The following is a 16,237-nucleotide window of genomic DNA, read 5'->3' as shown; positions in this document are numbered from 1 at the left end:
GTCTCAAACCCAAAGAAAATGACAAAGTAAAGCTTAGAGGAGAAATACACTCTGCAATAATTCACCAAAAACTGATCCCTTTTGAAAGAAAGGGTGATTTAGTGATTTCACAGAGATCCTAATGCTGTTTGACAGTAGTGGTAGCCATAGTAACCTCCAGTTTAGTATAAAAACTTTTTAAGGGATGCTCAGCTCAAAATCCACAATCAAATCCAACACATATCCTCAAAGAAATCATTTGGATGAATACTGTGCTTCTACTTGCGGCTTGTATGTTAAGCTGTTTATATTATTTTGCTTTTTTGGCCATCTTTTGCTGAAAATATCACAGTCGGGAACACTGAGCATATGGGTGGAAGGCAGAGAAGTGGTGTATGCAGCAGAAGCAGTTTCCGAAGTTTGTATGGATGTTGTGATACTTTTTCTCTGCTGTGAATACTTGAGATTGGGGTACACTGCAACTAAAACCAAAGCAAGTTATGAGCTGATTGACCAAGGAATGAGTGCCAGTTGCTGTGTATCCAATGTTGCACTAAGTACCTTGGTTTTGTCGTACAGGGCGTGGTTGTCCAAAAGCATCCTCCGTTTCACTTGAGCGAACCTCCTCAGGTCTCTCTCAAACTGCTGTAAAAGAAAAGAATCAATAGTCTGAAATATGTTTTACTTGTCAGTTTTATGGCACTGAAAGGAAAGAGGGATGTCTGAATACATTTTTTTTTCCTGAAGGACTTTCTACCTATTTATCCCGTAACAAAGAAGGTATTTCACACCAGACATTTATATAATATTTTGTACTGACTTTTTTATACCTTCAAATTTCTTTGAAGGTGTTTTAGTTGTCTAAAATGTGTCTCCTTAGAGCCAGAATACCAAAGCCTACCTCAACCTTGATGTGGTTCTTGTATCCAAGCAACATTTTATGACATGGTGGTGACACACAAGAAATGACTGTTGATGAAATACAGTAACTTCTACGTTTTTCTTTTTCACCCATGGATTTCACCTACAGCTAGTTCTCGCTGCCATTCAGTCTGTATAATCCTTCATACTGTACCCTGGAGCCGGTCCAGCCCAGGAGAGCAAAGGCGTAACGATCCACAGGTGGCGACACCAAGTCCACGCGCACTGCCCTCCAGCCCCTGCTGTCCCCCTCGGCTCTGTGGAGACCTCCTTCCACTTGGCTGCCCTCCAGCCGCAGGATCAAGAAGCACTTTGCATAGTGGTCCATGGCCTCAAACCTGCAGCTGGGAAGCTTTGCTATATCAAAGGTGGAGGCCTGGTATTCACAGTACAGCAGAATGCCCTGGTGAAGAGAGAAAAATGAAAGTCCCCCTCCAGACATCTTGTGAAGTATGTAAAACTACTACTACTTACGACTACTACTACTACTAATTAATCTATTAAAATGTTTTTTAACATGGCTTTCCTACATAAAAAATTTCTTCATTGAGAAATTTTGGATGTGGCCTCCATCCCGCCCACCACTGCTGCTTGCGGTAGATTTTGCTTTCACTTTCAGTTTCCGTTTTCTCCAGCGCTGCACTAAAAGTTGGCTCAAGATGGCTAGCATTAGCATTAGAGGAAACATCGAAGAATTTCAACCCTACGTGTTTGAGCCTCTGTCAGACTCATATGAGAAGTTTTGTGCATCAAAATTAATAACAAGCAGACATATGAGCATGGTAAGTTTGGTTAGCGTCTTTTAATAGTTTATGTTGTTTATTAGCTTGTTACAGAGCAAACTCATATCGGCCACTTGTATCTGTAATCTCGTTCTTTCAGTCACTACCCAAAGCTCGTGACCATAGATGAGGGTTGGGATGTAGATAGACCAGTAAATTGACAGCCTTGCCTTCCTTCCTTCAGCTCCGCCACAGCGGTCCGACGTAGTGCCTGAATCACTGCAGACTCCTTGCCAAACCACCTTTCCATCTAATGCTCCATTTTACCATCACTCTTGTACAACTATTTGAAGGTGCTGACTCTCATCCCACCGCTTAAAACTCAGCTGCAAACTGCCCAGTGCAGGCTGGAGGTCACAGTGTGATGAAGTCAACAGAACCACATCATCTGCAAAAAGCAGAGATGCAATTCTGAGGTCCCCAAAACTCAGGGACCAGATGATAAGATGGCGCCTATTCATTCCAAAGGAGTGGCTTGCCTGGTGCATACGCCAAAAAAGTTTCTAGTTGCCAGGTTTACTTCTACAGTATGTGGCCCACTGAATATGAGCAGTTGTTCTACTGCTGGCCCTGCCAGTGAGTAACCACTTCGCTCATAGACTTTACATGATGACGTCACGGATTTTTAAACCATTTTTCTCAGCTCCCGATGAAAGTCTTACAACTACATTCATGGATCAAAAATTCATAACAAAAACAGTCATAAATGCCTTGTTTGTAGTTCAAGCTATCATGTCAACAGTTTAACAGACGTCCCTTTTACACTTGTGATCTTTGGAGAAATTGCTTTTTTTCCCACTGCAATACCTTAAGTGGCTACTGGAAACAATTGACCTATGGCTAAGTCCCGCCCTCAAACGCGATGAGCCAATCACAGTGCGTACAGCCATTCCCATACACTCGTATGGACGTTCATTGAAATGCATTACAGAAAGTCAGTTTTGTTCGGTTTTATGATTTTTTTTCAGAGATTTGAAGTTTAAAAATGTTCAAACGGTGTGCATGGGGTACATGCAACTCCGACACAAGGTATCCTGAGAGGCTGGGTGACGAGGTGTATTTTTTACCCTTTCCTAAACCACATCTCAACCGAGAAAAGTGTCTCCTTTGGATAAAGTTGTGCGGTAACGTTAGACCACAACATCAACTCAACCTGAATAAGATTAACAAGGATGTCTACATCTGTTCTAAGGTAAGTCAACATCATGTTTGAGGCAACAAAGAAATATAAAGTTATCTTTAACATCTCTAGCTAACGTTAGCTAAAGTTAGCCTAACGTTCGCTCCTGCGGTGTTTATCATGTCACCTTGTTTGCTGGGAGTTCATTAGTCTATTTTGTTCTAGTTTTGTACTTTGGTGATCTTGCATCATTGTTAGCTGTTGTCCAAAGGGCTCTAGTTAAGCTAATGTTAACTTCTGGATCTTAGCTTCATTAACTTATCTGTAATTGCGGAGATAACAAAGGTTGGCAAACGTTATGCTGAATGATTCAATGTAAATACTGTAGCACCAAACTAACGGAGAGACACTCTTGGTAAAGATGATAAAAAGGCCATTATCCTTTCCTCATATTCTGAGCCAAAAACCTTAACTTCAGTGGTACTTTAACTTGTTGTCTTTGATGGTGACGGCAACGAGATGCGGTTCACAAGCGTACACTGTGACCTGTAAATTTTGGCTTGTAATTAAAGCTTTTCATCGACCTTGTCAACAATAAAATGATTAATATATCCCTCCAATGTGTAGTTTAGGCCCTTGTGGTTACTTCTGAATTAAATCTGATCGTTATGTCCCCAAGAATCATCATTTGCCTCCTGTGAAATGCCGTGTACTGTGACACCTGTCCTAGCGCCGGTCACTGAATGTTGATAGTTTGTCCAAGTGAGTGGAGGGGGGCGTGGCTTAGCCATAGGTCAATTGGAAGCAAGGCTCACCTGCACTGCTAGAGGCCTGCTGTTCCCTTGTTGATATGTGTTTTCTAATTAGACAGCAATTGGCTTTTGTAATACTGACGTACCTAATCTAGCTTGCCCCTCGAACGTTTTAATCATAGATTTCAGGGAAGTGCACAGACATCGCCACTTCAGAAGAGGAATGTGAAAACACCTCTCTAGTGACAAACTTTACACAGATACAAGTCAGGATAGTGAAGGTCAGACATTTTAGGGGACATAAATGGAAGAAAACACATTTTTGAGTGGAAACTGATCATTTATGTTTACTGGGTTTTATAAATCTTTTTCTTTCTAAAATGCTTGCGTCTGGTACATGTTGTATCAGTTTGTTTAGACACACATCAGTTCATAAAATATTCTCCAAACCCATTAATAACAGTATTATTTGTAGCATTTATAGCTTAAATATTAACACTAAATTAAGTAAGAGTTACAGTACAGGCCAAAAGTTTGGACACACCTTCTCATTCAATGCGTTTTCTTTATTTTCATGACTATTTACATTGTAGATTCTCACTGAAGGCATCAAAACTATAAATGAACACATGTGGAGTTATGTACTTAACAAAAAAAGGTGAAATAACTGAAAACATGTTTTATATTCTAGTTTCTTCAAAATAGCCACCCTTTGCTCTGATTACTGCTTTGCACACTCTGGGCATTCTCTCCATGAGCTTCAAGAGGTAGTCACCTGAAATGGTTTTCCAACAGTCTTGAAGGAGTTCCCAGAGGTGTTTAGCACTTGTTGGCCCCTTTGCTTTCACTCTGCGGTCCAGCTCACCCCAAACCATCTCGATTGGGTTCAGGTCCGGTGACTGTGGAGGCCAGGTCATCTGCCGCAGCACTCCATCACTCTCCTTCTTGGTCAAATAGCCCTTACACAGCCTGGAGGTGTGTTTGGGGTCATTGTCCTGTTGAAAAATAAATGATCGTCCAACTAAACGCAAACCGGATGGGATGGCATGTCGCTGCAGGATGCTGTGGTAGCCATGCTGGTTCAGTGTGCCTTCAATTTTGAATAAATCCCCAACAGTGTCACCAGCAAAACACCCCCGCACCATCACACCTCCTCCTCCATGCTTCACAGTGGGAACCAGGCATGTGGAATCCATCCGTTCACCTTTTCTGCGTCTCACAAAGACACGGCGGTTGGAACCAAAGATCTCAAATTTGGACTCATCAGACCAAAGCACAGATTTCCACTGGTCTAATGTCCATTCCTTGTGTTTCTTGGCCCAAACAAATCTCTTCTGCTTGTTGCCTCTCCTTAGCAGTGGTTTCCTAGCAGCTATTTGACCATGAAGGCCTGATTCGCGCAGTCTCCTCTTAACAGTTGTTCTAGAGATGGGTCTGCTGCTAGAACTCTGTGTGGCATTCATCTGGTCTCTGATCTGAGCTGCTGTTAACTTGCGATTTCTGAGGCTGGTGACTCGGATGAACTTATCCTCAGAAGCAGAGGTGACTCTTGGTCTTCCTTTCCTGGGTCGGTCCTCATGTGTGCCAGTTTCGTTTTGGCACACATGTTTCGTTTGGTTTTTGCGACTCCACTTGGGGACACATTTAAAGTTTTTGCAATTTTCCGGACTGACTGACCTTCATTTCTTAAAGTAATGATGGCCACTCGTTTTTCTTTAGTTAGCTGATTGGTTCTTGCCATAATATGAATTTTAACAGTTGTCCAATAGGGCTGTCGGCTGTGTATTAACCTGACTTCTGCACAACACAACTGATGGTCCCAACCCCACTGATAAAGCAAGAAATTCCACTAATTAACCCTGATAAGGCACACCTGTGAAGTGGAAACCATTTCAGGTGACTACCTCTTGAAGCTCATGGAGAGAATGCCAAGAGTGTGCAAAGCAGTAATCAGAGCAAAGGGTGGCTATTTTGAAGAAACTAGAATATAAAACATGTTTTCAGTTATTTCACCTTTTTTTGTTAAGTACATAACTCTACATGTGTTCATTCATAGTTTTGATGCCTTCAGTGAGAATCTACAATGTAAATAGTCATGAAAATAAAGAAAACACATTGAATGAGAAGGTGTGTCCAAACTTTTGGCCTGTACTGTATGCACTTGAAATATGAAAAGGCCGTTTTGCATGAGCCTTGGCAAGCAACTTTAAGGAGGACAGTTCCGGCACCCAGGAGCCCTGACAGCTAAAACCCGGTCACCTTTCATCTTTAGCCCAGACTTCAGAGCAGCCAAAAACAACCCTACTATAACTGAAGATCAGAGCCTGTGCACTGGCTAGAAGGCTAGAAGTATAATCTGTAAGCAAGGTGTTGATCAGCCTTATCTCTCTTTGTTAATTCCTTAATTGTCACCAAAGTGAGGATGCCACATTTGGAATAAAATGGTCTCTCCTCGTCAAAATCACTGAGGATTTCACCAGACCTGAGTCATGCCTTATTAGCATTATGGTAATCAAGAAGAGAGGATATCGGAAGCCTGTGTGATTACCTCTGTCACTGACTGGCAGGAGCCATTTAATGTTTTAATTTGTATTTTAAAAAATGACTGGAATACTGCTTAAGGTTTAAACTTGGATCAAAAAGCACAATTACAGTAAAATGCGTCAATTAATGTATTTGTTAAAAGACCATGAGCTTCAGCTTTTGTTTAAAACATTAAATCAACTCCCCTATTGTCATGAGTAATAGAGAAGTTCAGTCCTTTACATCTGCCAAAAAATGAGGTGATGTCAATATATTAAAGTAAAAGTTTTTACTGGAAGAACTGGCTGAATTTTGTCAGTGTGGAAGTGTCTGGCAGACAAGGACGACTGTTGCTCCCACTGTCTGACCTAGAATTGAGTCATTGAGTACACCACAGTCACTTTTTCTGTTGTTTGACAGGCAGGCTCAGAGCACAGCCACAGAGAAACCAGACACCCCCCCCCTCTCTGAAGCCAAGTAAAAAACCTTGGGATCATTAAAGGCCAAATGTTGTAATCTCACATCACCTCCCTGTTTCTGAATCCATCATAAGATCACTTAATACAAATAGTTTCAGTGCTGTGTGGTTCAGAAAATTGTGATTCTTACAAAACGTCATTGCGTTCACTGAGCACCACTGAGCACCTTTCTTTAAAACCAGATTCTTTAAAATCTTGCAGATAAAAGGCAGTTTAGATACATGCCTGGAGGTATTGAACATGGATGAGTCAAGGTTATGCTTCTTTAAACGAAGCTGGATATTTGCCATCTTAAAAGACTAAATGAGGAACTTTCTTTAAAGGATGTCTAGTGGGCTGGTGGATGGTCTGATTTTTTCAGGGTTTTTTTTTTTGTGTGAACAGCTAGTACTGAAGAGGCTGCAGAGTTCTGCCCGCTTTGTTTTTTGTTTTGTTTTATGGGTTTGTTTTTTTGTTTGTTTGTTTTCATTTTGATTTTTTTTTTCTCTTTGGATGCACTTACTACAGATAAAACTTTGATTTTTAATTAAAGTAGTTTGCAAAACTACCAGTGTAGTAGAAAACAAATAAGTCTACACACCAAGCGGCTCCCATTTAGAAGGATTTTAAACGCTGAGTGATGTTTCCAGCTACGATTCTTCCTCAGACTTATTTGTTTTCTACTTTGTCAGACGTTTCTTTGGTTCAGCACCTGCTCCACTGGAAGTTGGGATATACATGTCTTTTGTATTGTTTTTAAAACTAACAACATCACCATCAGCCTCAGCTGTACTTAGAATTTAATGCTAATTCACAAGTGTTAGCATGCTAAAACACTAAAATAGGATGGTGAACATGGTAAACATTAAATCTGCTAAACATCACCATGTTAGCATTGTCGTTTTGAGCATGTTAACACACTCACATGAGCAAAGCTTTGGGCACCTCCAATCTATTTTCAGAGCAGCAGCAAGCCGTTGCTTAGGCTCGCTCAGGCTCGCTCAGGCCTCAATGTGCTCCCTGAATGTTGCTGTGACTCATATCTGGACATTTTTTCACACTCCATCCAGAGTTTTCTTGCTCGTTGCGACGTGATGCGTCGCTGCAGCGGTCACGAGTTTAACTCCGGCTTGCAACCCTTTGCTGCATGTCGTCCCCCCACTCTCTCCGTCTCCCCATTTCACACTGTCTTGTATATTAAAGGCAAAAAGCCCAAAAAATAATCTTAAAAAAAGAAAAAGAAAAAAAAAAAGAAATAGTATACTAAAAAATAAAACACTGAGAAATTAAAGAACTGTACATTTCCGTAGCCAGTAAAACAATGTTTGCACCCCATATTTAACAAGGCTTAAAAAATGCCTGGCCCAAAGTTGGATCTAATTTCTGACCCTGTCAAAATTGTCACTGCTTGTAGGCAAATTTCCTATTAGCACTCTCAGCATGCTTTAGCCAGTTTTTTGTGTATTTTTTTTTTATATTTTTAGAAACTCACACTGGCAATCACAACATAACTGGTATTGATATAAAAACAGCCTCCTTGAGAGTTACAGAAAATCATGTTAAAACTCATAAAAATAAAAAAAATAAAATCTTTTTTGTCACAACTTAGTTCAGAGGTAGCCGCAGGAGTATGGAGTAAAAGGACACGGACCCCTGTGTGAACATCTGCTCAGACTTGTCATCAGTGTAATTTGAGCACGGAATGGTAAAAAAAAAAAAAGGGGGATGGCCGAAGATCTAATAGAGACACGAACCTCTAGTCAGCCATAGTAGATGGCTGAAGCCCATTCCCTGGTAAATGGTTCCACTCCTCAGATAATGAAATCCCTGCCAAGTAAGATGTCAGTGTGTTGAAGAGAAGAGAAAAAGAGAGGAGCACTACTGAAAAACAAAGCCATAAGAGTAGAGAAGAGTGAAATGGAGTGTGTGCGAGAGACTTAGAGAATAAAGCGTTCAACCTGTAAGAGAGAGTGTGAAATAGTTGGACGAGAAGATAGCGGGAAAGGCAGAAAAGCGGAGGGAGGAAAAAGACAGAGAGTCTGTGAATTGATTTCCTCCGAGCCTCGGCCTGGCTGATTGTGCCTCTCCCTGGATGCAGGAGTGTTAAGGCGATTAAGATTACAAATTGTCAATTTAATTCCAGCGCCCAGCGTAATTGTTGGGATACCGCTCTCCTCTCACTGGCCATAAATCTGCTGCACTCTCCTTAAAGAGCAATAATTGGGGAAGCGAGTGTAGCGAGGAGCCACTCTGCCCATCCAGCCAATGACTGAGGTTAATCACAAAGCATTAAACACCTAGTCAGCATCGCCCGAATAGCCACTACTAAACAGTCCTGCCGACCGTTGAACTGCACAAGATATCAGATGAGGACTTCCCAGAGGGCACTGTGAGAGGACGTAGCAAGAAATCCAAGGTGGTGACTGTGAAAACCTTGAGTGACACACGGAAAGTGGATCTAAAAGAAATCGCCGGCCGCCTCCTCATTTTTTCGCCTCTAATTATCTTTGGGGTGGATTCGTTTGTCATGCAATTGCAGGCAAAAATTCTTGATTTCAGCCTCTGCTGCAACCCCTGGACCGCTCCGCCTCCGCAATTACAGATAACCATTCACCTTCCAATAATAGGCAGGGAGAGGGATTCTTAACGTCCCCCTTTACGTTCAGTAATGGCTTAGCTAAAGGCAGTGACAGTCCCCACTTAGATAATGAGGCCAGAATGACAGCATAAAAGCACTTAAACACTGACTAATCTGAAATTAAAATCCCCGCGAGCCACACTTGAGACAAGTTGTGGGAGAAGGTCTGCAACCCGTCTCATGCACGAGGCCGCGAATGTAGGTCGCGTCTTATTCTGGCAGATATTCCGGTCCCTCCTGGCAGTGTATTTCTTTAAGCCTTGAATCATTTTGATGCCTTTAGAGGAAAGTATTAATGAGTTATAGTGACAGTTGCATGAGCTGTTAAGCACCTGAAAACGGACGGCCTTTGTTCGATGTGGTTTGCGGCCCTCCTGCCTCCACACACACACACATACACGCACACACACACCCAGTAGTCACACCTCTTTCTCTCAGTCTCTGTCTTTCTGTCTGATACACACACTCACAAATCCAGCACAAAAACGAGATGTCATGAAGTTCCCCGTCTCAGCATCGCCGGGGGCTGTTTAGCCCAATAGCGCTCTGTAATCATCTCCCACGCAGCAGGTAATGTCAGCGAGCATCTGAGAGTAAGCTTATTCCACCAGAACTGTTTACAGAGGGAATTACAGAGGAGGACAGCGGGAAGATAATCTTTCCCCAAAGCTTCGCCTCGGAGCACTGAAAAAAGAAACAGTCAAGTGAACACGACTTTTGAAATTGTGACAAAAAAAAGCTTTTATTTTTTTTCTATGTGATTATTTACTCAGGGTCTTTTCTTGAGAGGGAGCGATGAGTGGTTGCAGCAGGCAGCAGCCGCGGCCACCTGCATCCAGAGGACGAACATGATGTTGTCAGGGACGCAAAGAGCTCTGATCTCATCTCGCAATCTCTCTGACTCACGGAAAGAGACTTCAAACCCTGCCTTCAAGTCGCAGATTAGCACGCGTTAGCCAGGGCCGTTTGAACTGCATTTCGACTTTGATTCGGAGCTTCGGCGGAATGAAAGAGACTGATGGCTGAAATTAAAGTGCGGCAGTTTGTGTGTCTGTATGTGTGTCCTCTCAATGTCAGTCAAAGTAGCCTTTAGTGCTCAGATTTTATTTAGGTCCAAAAGTGACAAACTCTATGTGACTGCAAAATAACCTCGGCCGTATGGACAGTGCTGCCCGAATCACTTATTCAACCAGAGGGAAAACTCTCCGATCCCTAACCGTATCGACTCTAACCAAATGCAGAACAATAAAGCCGGAGCTGAATGGCATTATAATGGTGGCGGTGCAAAAAGAGCTCAGCCTTCAGAAAGCTGCACTTATACAGTATTTAGAGACAGAGATGATAGATGGATGGAGGATGAAACATGGCCCTCTCCGTCTCTCCGTTGCAATTACCAGGGCCAAGCTGAATCTCATCTGTCTGCCACAGAAGCACGGTGGCTGACCTTGCCTCTGCCCCCAAGTTATGCTTTCAGAATATCAGCAGGCGGAGGGAGGGGGAGAAAAAAAATGATGAACCCGTTTTTACAAGGACGTTTCTAGATAGATGTATTTTTAACTCCCTGCAGGCTGAGGAGGGGTGCTGAAGGGGGTGCAGGAACTGCCTGTGATATTAGGCCTGAGTGAAGACACGTGGGCCCCAAGGGGCTTGATTGCAGATGACAAGGTTACACGACTTAGAGTCAACCTCTGCTACCTCCACTTAATCATTGTCTCTTGTGTCCTCGTCCCCGCAGACCGGTCCCCTCTGCATCCCGATTCCATCCAGCCTGCTGAGAAGAAAGCTTCCGGTTGGATCACAACGTCTCTTCTTAGGCTCCTAAAGCCTTCTTAACACCTGCCCTTGCCCGCATAATTCACTGTCTCACATCCATTCTACCTTATCCCTGCACATTCACACATACTTTCACACCTTCGCCTCGCTCCCTCTACCTATAGTGAACGTAAGTGGCTGCAAGAGGTGAGAGCTCCCCCGCGATAACATACAGTAAGTAGGAGGTAATTATCGTCTGGATGGACCGCTGAAGGAGTGGAGGCATGTGGAGGTGTGGATGGAAGAGGGACGGAGGGATTTATTTTTAAACCCAGTGATGACAAAAAGAAGCCGACAGCTAGACTAGACAGAGCAGTCCTGCTCTTCATCAAACACTTGTCTCCTCTCATGACCCTCTCCAACTACGCATTTATCTGAGGGAGAAAACTGTGTTGACAAATCCTCTCCCTTGGTTTTTTTTTCTTTTCTTACAGAATGTCATGGACTGTACTTTCTTTGTAAGCGATATTGTCCAAAATGCATTTGCATTGGCCTACAGAGATCCGGTTTTGCTGAAACATGTTGTGTCATCATGTTCCATGGAAAGATATCAGCTTATAATAAGACATTAATAAGGACTTTACTCAGGCCTGGTTCACATGTATACAGAAGTATTTGAAACTGTAGTTTTTCCTATGCATATTGTTCTTTCATTCATGTGCAGACTGCATTTTGGATCATTGAAAACAGACCTGAGTGTGGTCTTTGGTAGTGTAAACACCAAAGATGCTCTATAACATAAGGTAATGCACTACAAATTGTGCCAATGGTTTGAAATGATATGCACTACCAGTCTCCTAATTGAGCATGCTCATCCCAACACCTCCTTTAGAAGTGTTGTGAAGGTTGTGTGGATGGATGAAAGCAGATTCAAAACAGTACAACACTATACAAACCTAAAGCTTGCTCCTTAATTTGCAACTTGTTTTAATCTCCTAGCTTTATATCTGCTATCTTAACCCAGTACAAGATCATATCAGTCTAATTACATTTTCTTTTCCCCCTTCAAAAACAGTTAAATGATAACAATAATAGTATTATATAGCAAAGAAATACAAGTTTTATTTTAGTTTTAACTTTTAATTCATGCTTTAAATGTCTGTATATCTGGTTGGAAAGCAACGTCGGACTCAACAGCACTGCAGTGAAACTGGACCAGCACCAGAGAGGAGATTCTGTGCTGCCAGATCTCAAGAGAGTGAGAGACAGAGACAGGTCTCGAACAAAGTTAATTTTCTCATGATCTGTCTGTCTGAAAAATGCCATTTTAGTGTCAGAATGTTCAGAAGATTTGTGGATTGTCCAATATTTGCCTCTGTGACTGTGGGGTGAAGAAAATTGGTCACAATCTGTACTCATGCACACTTTTCCCATTTGAACGAATAGACACAGGACTGCTGCTAGTTTCCCAAAGGTGCGGGGCAGTGGTAAAACCCGCATGGCACAGATACAGGAAATTACTCTAAAGCAAGCCATCCCGGTTTATCAATGATCTCTGTAAACACTAACGCATCCTGATGTGTTCCCGACAAGAATTGTGTCATTAATGTAGGACGCAGTGATTGTTTAAGCAATACTCTATAACTTGCCCATTTTATGACAAGTTGGATAAGGTGTTGCATGATCGTTTTGCCTTATGGAAGGAGACGTGCTAAATTCTGCTGACAATAATAACTCCAGCTGTACTGATGCAACCACTAACGTGACTAGCGTGCATGCTAGCAAGCTAGTCAGAGCCTGGGTAGTAATTGTGCGCAGGGCCTTTTGACCTTCTAGGGTAAATGGCGTAGGCGGTAACTAAACCCAAACATAAGTGTTCACCTGGAGATGCATGATAAACACAGGTGTGAATGGCGATGTGTCTCGGCTGTCCACTTGTGTTCAGATCACCAAAATGCACGCTAATACTCTAATATGTGTAGGCTACATGTAAACAGGCGCATCTTCTTTGAGTAGTTTTAGGGTTATACAGCTACCTGTTGGTCTGGCATGCTCTTGACAGTGCTTTAGTTGTGTTTTTGTGTTTTCATTTGACCAAGATTTTATTTTACTTTGGAGTGCAGCATGTGGACAGGAACGTAGGAGGGAAAAAACTTGTTTTCACAAATACCCATGTACATGTGGAGCCTTACATAGACATTTTACCAAGGTACTGTTGATCTGAGGGCAGACATGCATGGCTGGCATGCACCTCTATTTGGTGTAGTTACCTTAAATGAGCTTTATGCGTTATTTAGAGCATATCTATGACTCAGAGGTTGTCCGCACACAGCTATTAACATAGAGGTGGTTGGAGCCAGCAGCTACCCGCAAACAGTGCTAATGTAGCAAATAGAAAAATGACTGGAAATCATTTTTGTAGTTTATATTTTTTGTGATATGTGTCCCATTATTATATGTAATAATTCTACCAAAATCCTTCACTTCACAATTGTTTGTGTGACTGTGCCCTCTGCTGACTGTGAGTAGATTTCCCATGCTAATTCCGGCATCTCGACAGTCCACAGAATTTTAACTTCTGATGTTGATTTAAGTGCACAAAGCAGCTTATTAATGTAGAATGTTATTCGAGTAGATTATTTGATTAGTTTTCTGTTGGGCTGAGTAAACTAGCTAAACCATGTTTTTCCTGTGTGTATGTGCTGGTGTCTGCCATTTCATCTTCACATGGTATGCATGTTTAAGCTTGTCTTTTTGTTGTGTTAGGTCAGGTGTGTTGTTGTGAAGATAGAATACACATGACAGCGTTTTGCTCTCTGTGGACTCATAACAGGTACGTGTGTATGTGCTGTACCCCCCCTACCATGTTCCACAAATGTATTGTTTAATCCAGAGTTTCTATATGAAGTGACTGTGATGCAGAATAGTTTTCCTGACAGCTGTTTTCATTGAATATGTATTTTTTGTGTGTATGCTAAATAAAAACAAAACAAAATGAAGCCTGAATGAATAACAAATGTTCTTACTTTGTGTCCCAAATAACATGACAATCAACTGTACTGATAACACAACTGATTTTAGGCTTGGCTCATAATAACACCATTAGTGAATAAATCACCTTGATGTATTTAACATTAAGTGCAGAGCAGCAGTGACGAGCTAGCCAGTGGTGTGCACACATGGGGACTCACATGGACTAACATGCATGCACACAATAATGAGCAGAGAGGTAGCGAATGGTTGTTTGCTGCTTAATGCTCTGAATATCGTAGAGAGTTACTTTAACAGACTGGTTTTAGATTTTACATACTACATAAAATATAACTATATCTTAACACATCACAAAAATGCCATATGTGCAATGATCTCCCATCCAGTCTCCATGAGAGACATTTTTTGGTTGTCCATCTGACTGAACAGCTGCACTTTTATTTTAATCAATACAGCTGTCTAGACAGGTCACACAACAGCTCACATGTCTTTTCTATCATTTAATGGGTATTCAATGGAAGGAGCAGCATTGGTGGGGGCATGTCTCTTCAAGCACCAGTGAGACAATGAAATCCAGTTAGAGTAACAGAGAAATGAGACTGAAGGCCTATTAGATGCCAAAGCACTGGGCAGTAGTTTATAATACTACGGGAGAGGATTTAACAACTTAGGGGGAGAAATGTTTACAGCAACCCACAACTCTTTCAATATCATTTCACATCATGGTTTAAGCCGATGCATTTTCAGGTAATCTATTGTAATGCAGAGTGAAACTATAGCTGAATGGATCTTTTTCAGAGCAGACATTTGGACTTGTCAAACACAGGTGTGTTAACATTATCTGTTGCATTGCATTGCAGTAATTACTGGGCCAGAACTGTGGTTTATGTCATTAGTTCCACCTGTGATTTTCCTGCCGTGGCAATTCAAAATGTCAGCTGTGAAAAACTATATTAAAAAAAAAAAAATCTGATTAATTTGTTAGCAATGTAAAGTACAAAACAGACATATTTCTGACAGGGGGGAAAAAAGGATGTGTGGCGATGTACATCAAATAAACACGTCAGTCAAAGCTTATCTCGCTCTCTCCAGTTCACCCTCAATAACAGCAGAAGAGCCTTTTGTCTTTTCTATGTATAAACTCTGACAGACACAAGAAAAAGACAGCATGAGAGAGAAAGAACCACCGTTTTAAAGTCTTCAAGTATCTCAAATGGCAAGGTCGTTATTCATGGATGAAACACAACCATTAACATTCTATTTCATTCAAAAATCTTACGTCTCAATCACGCTTATCCAACTGCACAACCAATCGATCTTCTTAAAACTGAACTTGCAGACATTAAAGAGACTGGGCTATTTTCTCCTCTCAAGAGCTGAATCTATGCACGCACACAAGGAATCATATTACACTCCTTCTGGTTGTTCACTTTCTTTATATGCAAAAAGAGCTGTTATCAAAATTCCTATTCTCACATAGTCTTGTAAAGTCATAAAGCAATGTGTAAAAATTAACATGCTGGAGTTTTGTTTGCATCATTGCAATTAAAACCTCACTTTAATGTAATTAGGTAAATGTGTTTACATGCGCTGAGTATTAATCAGGCACTTCTGAAGCTCATTGATATTTGTCACATTACTGTGATATTAACAGCAAGTAATTGTCATCATTTGAGTACAGCCAATAATTAAACCATTATGTGTAGGTAAACACAGTCTGCCATTAACATTGTGTGTCACTGTGTTTTATCTCTCACTCACACATTTTCTCACTTTGTACTCACTGTGTCTCTGTTTTATTCAGACGCCGTCTGTCTGTCTGTCTGTCTGTCTGTCTCTCTCCGCATCCATCCGCTCCTTTCTTTCCCCCTTTTTTTCCATCAAAGGATCCATTCTCCATTAACGGGATTCCAGAGCTGTCGATGGTCCTTGACAGCCCAACTAAAAGTTCTTAAAGTAACCTGCTACTATTTCTCTTTCTACCTGGATCACTCACGTTTTCCCCAGTCTCTTTCCATTAGAGGCAGAACCTCAGACCACCTTTTCATTTTCTCAGTTTTATTAAAACAGGCTGCTATAAGTTTCCAAAGACAGTTCTGAGTGATGGATAAAGTGATACACTTTATTCAGTGTATTATAATTGAAACAGATATGCTCTTAAGACAAGTAGTGCTGTACATTCTTCGTACTATCATCTAGAACAGTGGTTCCCAACCGGGTAGTCACGAAGCACTCTTGATTTTAAGGGGTGTAATTTTAATGTGTTATCTGTCAGAGTCTACACTGGAACAAATATGGGTCCCTCAAGAAAAAGGTTGGGA

The 16,237-nt window shown here is 41.5% G+C and overlaps 1 protein-coding gene across 1 annotated transcript in view; it reads right to left on the bottom strand.

Moving 5' to 3' along the window:
- dntt (deoxynucleotidyltransferase, terminal) overlaps positions 1–16,237 on the bottom strand; it is a 120,416-nt gene that overhangs the window by 50,295 nt on the left and 53,884 nt on the right. Inside the window, exons 9-10 of the mRNA XM_033613582.2 lie at positions 1,055–1,303; positions 541–624 (exon numbers count right to left, since the gene is read on the bottom strand). Coding sequence (XP_033469473.1) covers positions 541–624; positions 1,055–1,303 — 333 coding nt within the window. The remainder of the gene's footprint in view (positions 1–540; positions 625–1,054; positions 1,304–16,237) is intronic.

The sequence above is a fragment of the Epinephelus lanceolatus genome, chromosome 17 (genome assembly GCF_041903045.1).
Source record: "Epinephelus lanceolatus isolate andai-2023 chromosome 17, ASM4190304v1, whole genome shotgun sequence".
NCBI lineage: Eukaryota > Metazoa > Chordata > Actinopteri > Perciformes > Serranidae > Epinephelus > Epinephelus lanceolatus.
Note: the sequence above shows the minus strand (reverse complement) of the source record. Positions and strands in the feature narration are given on the sequence as shown.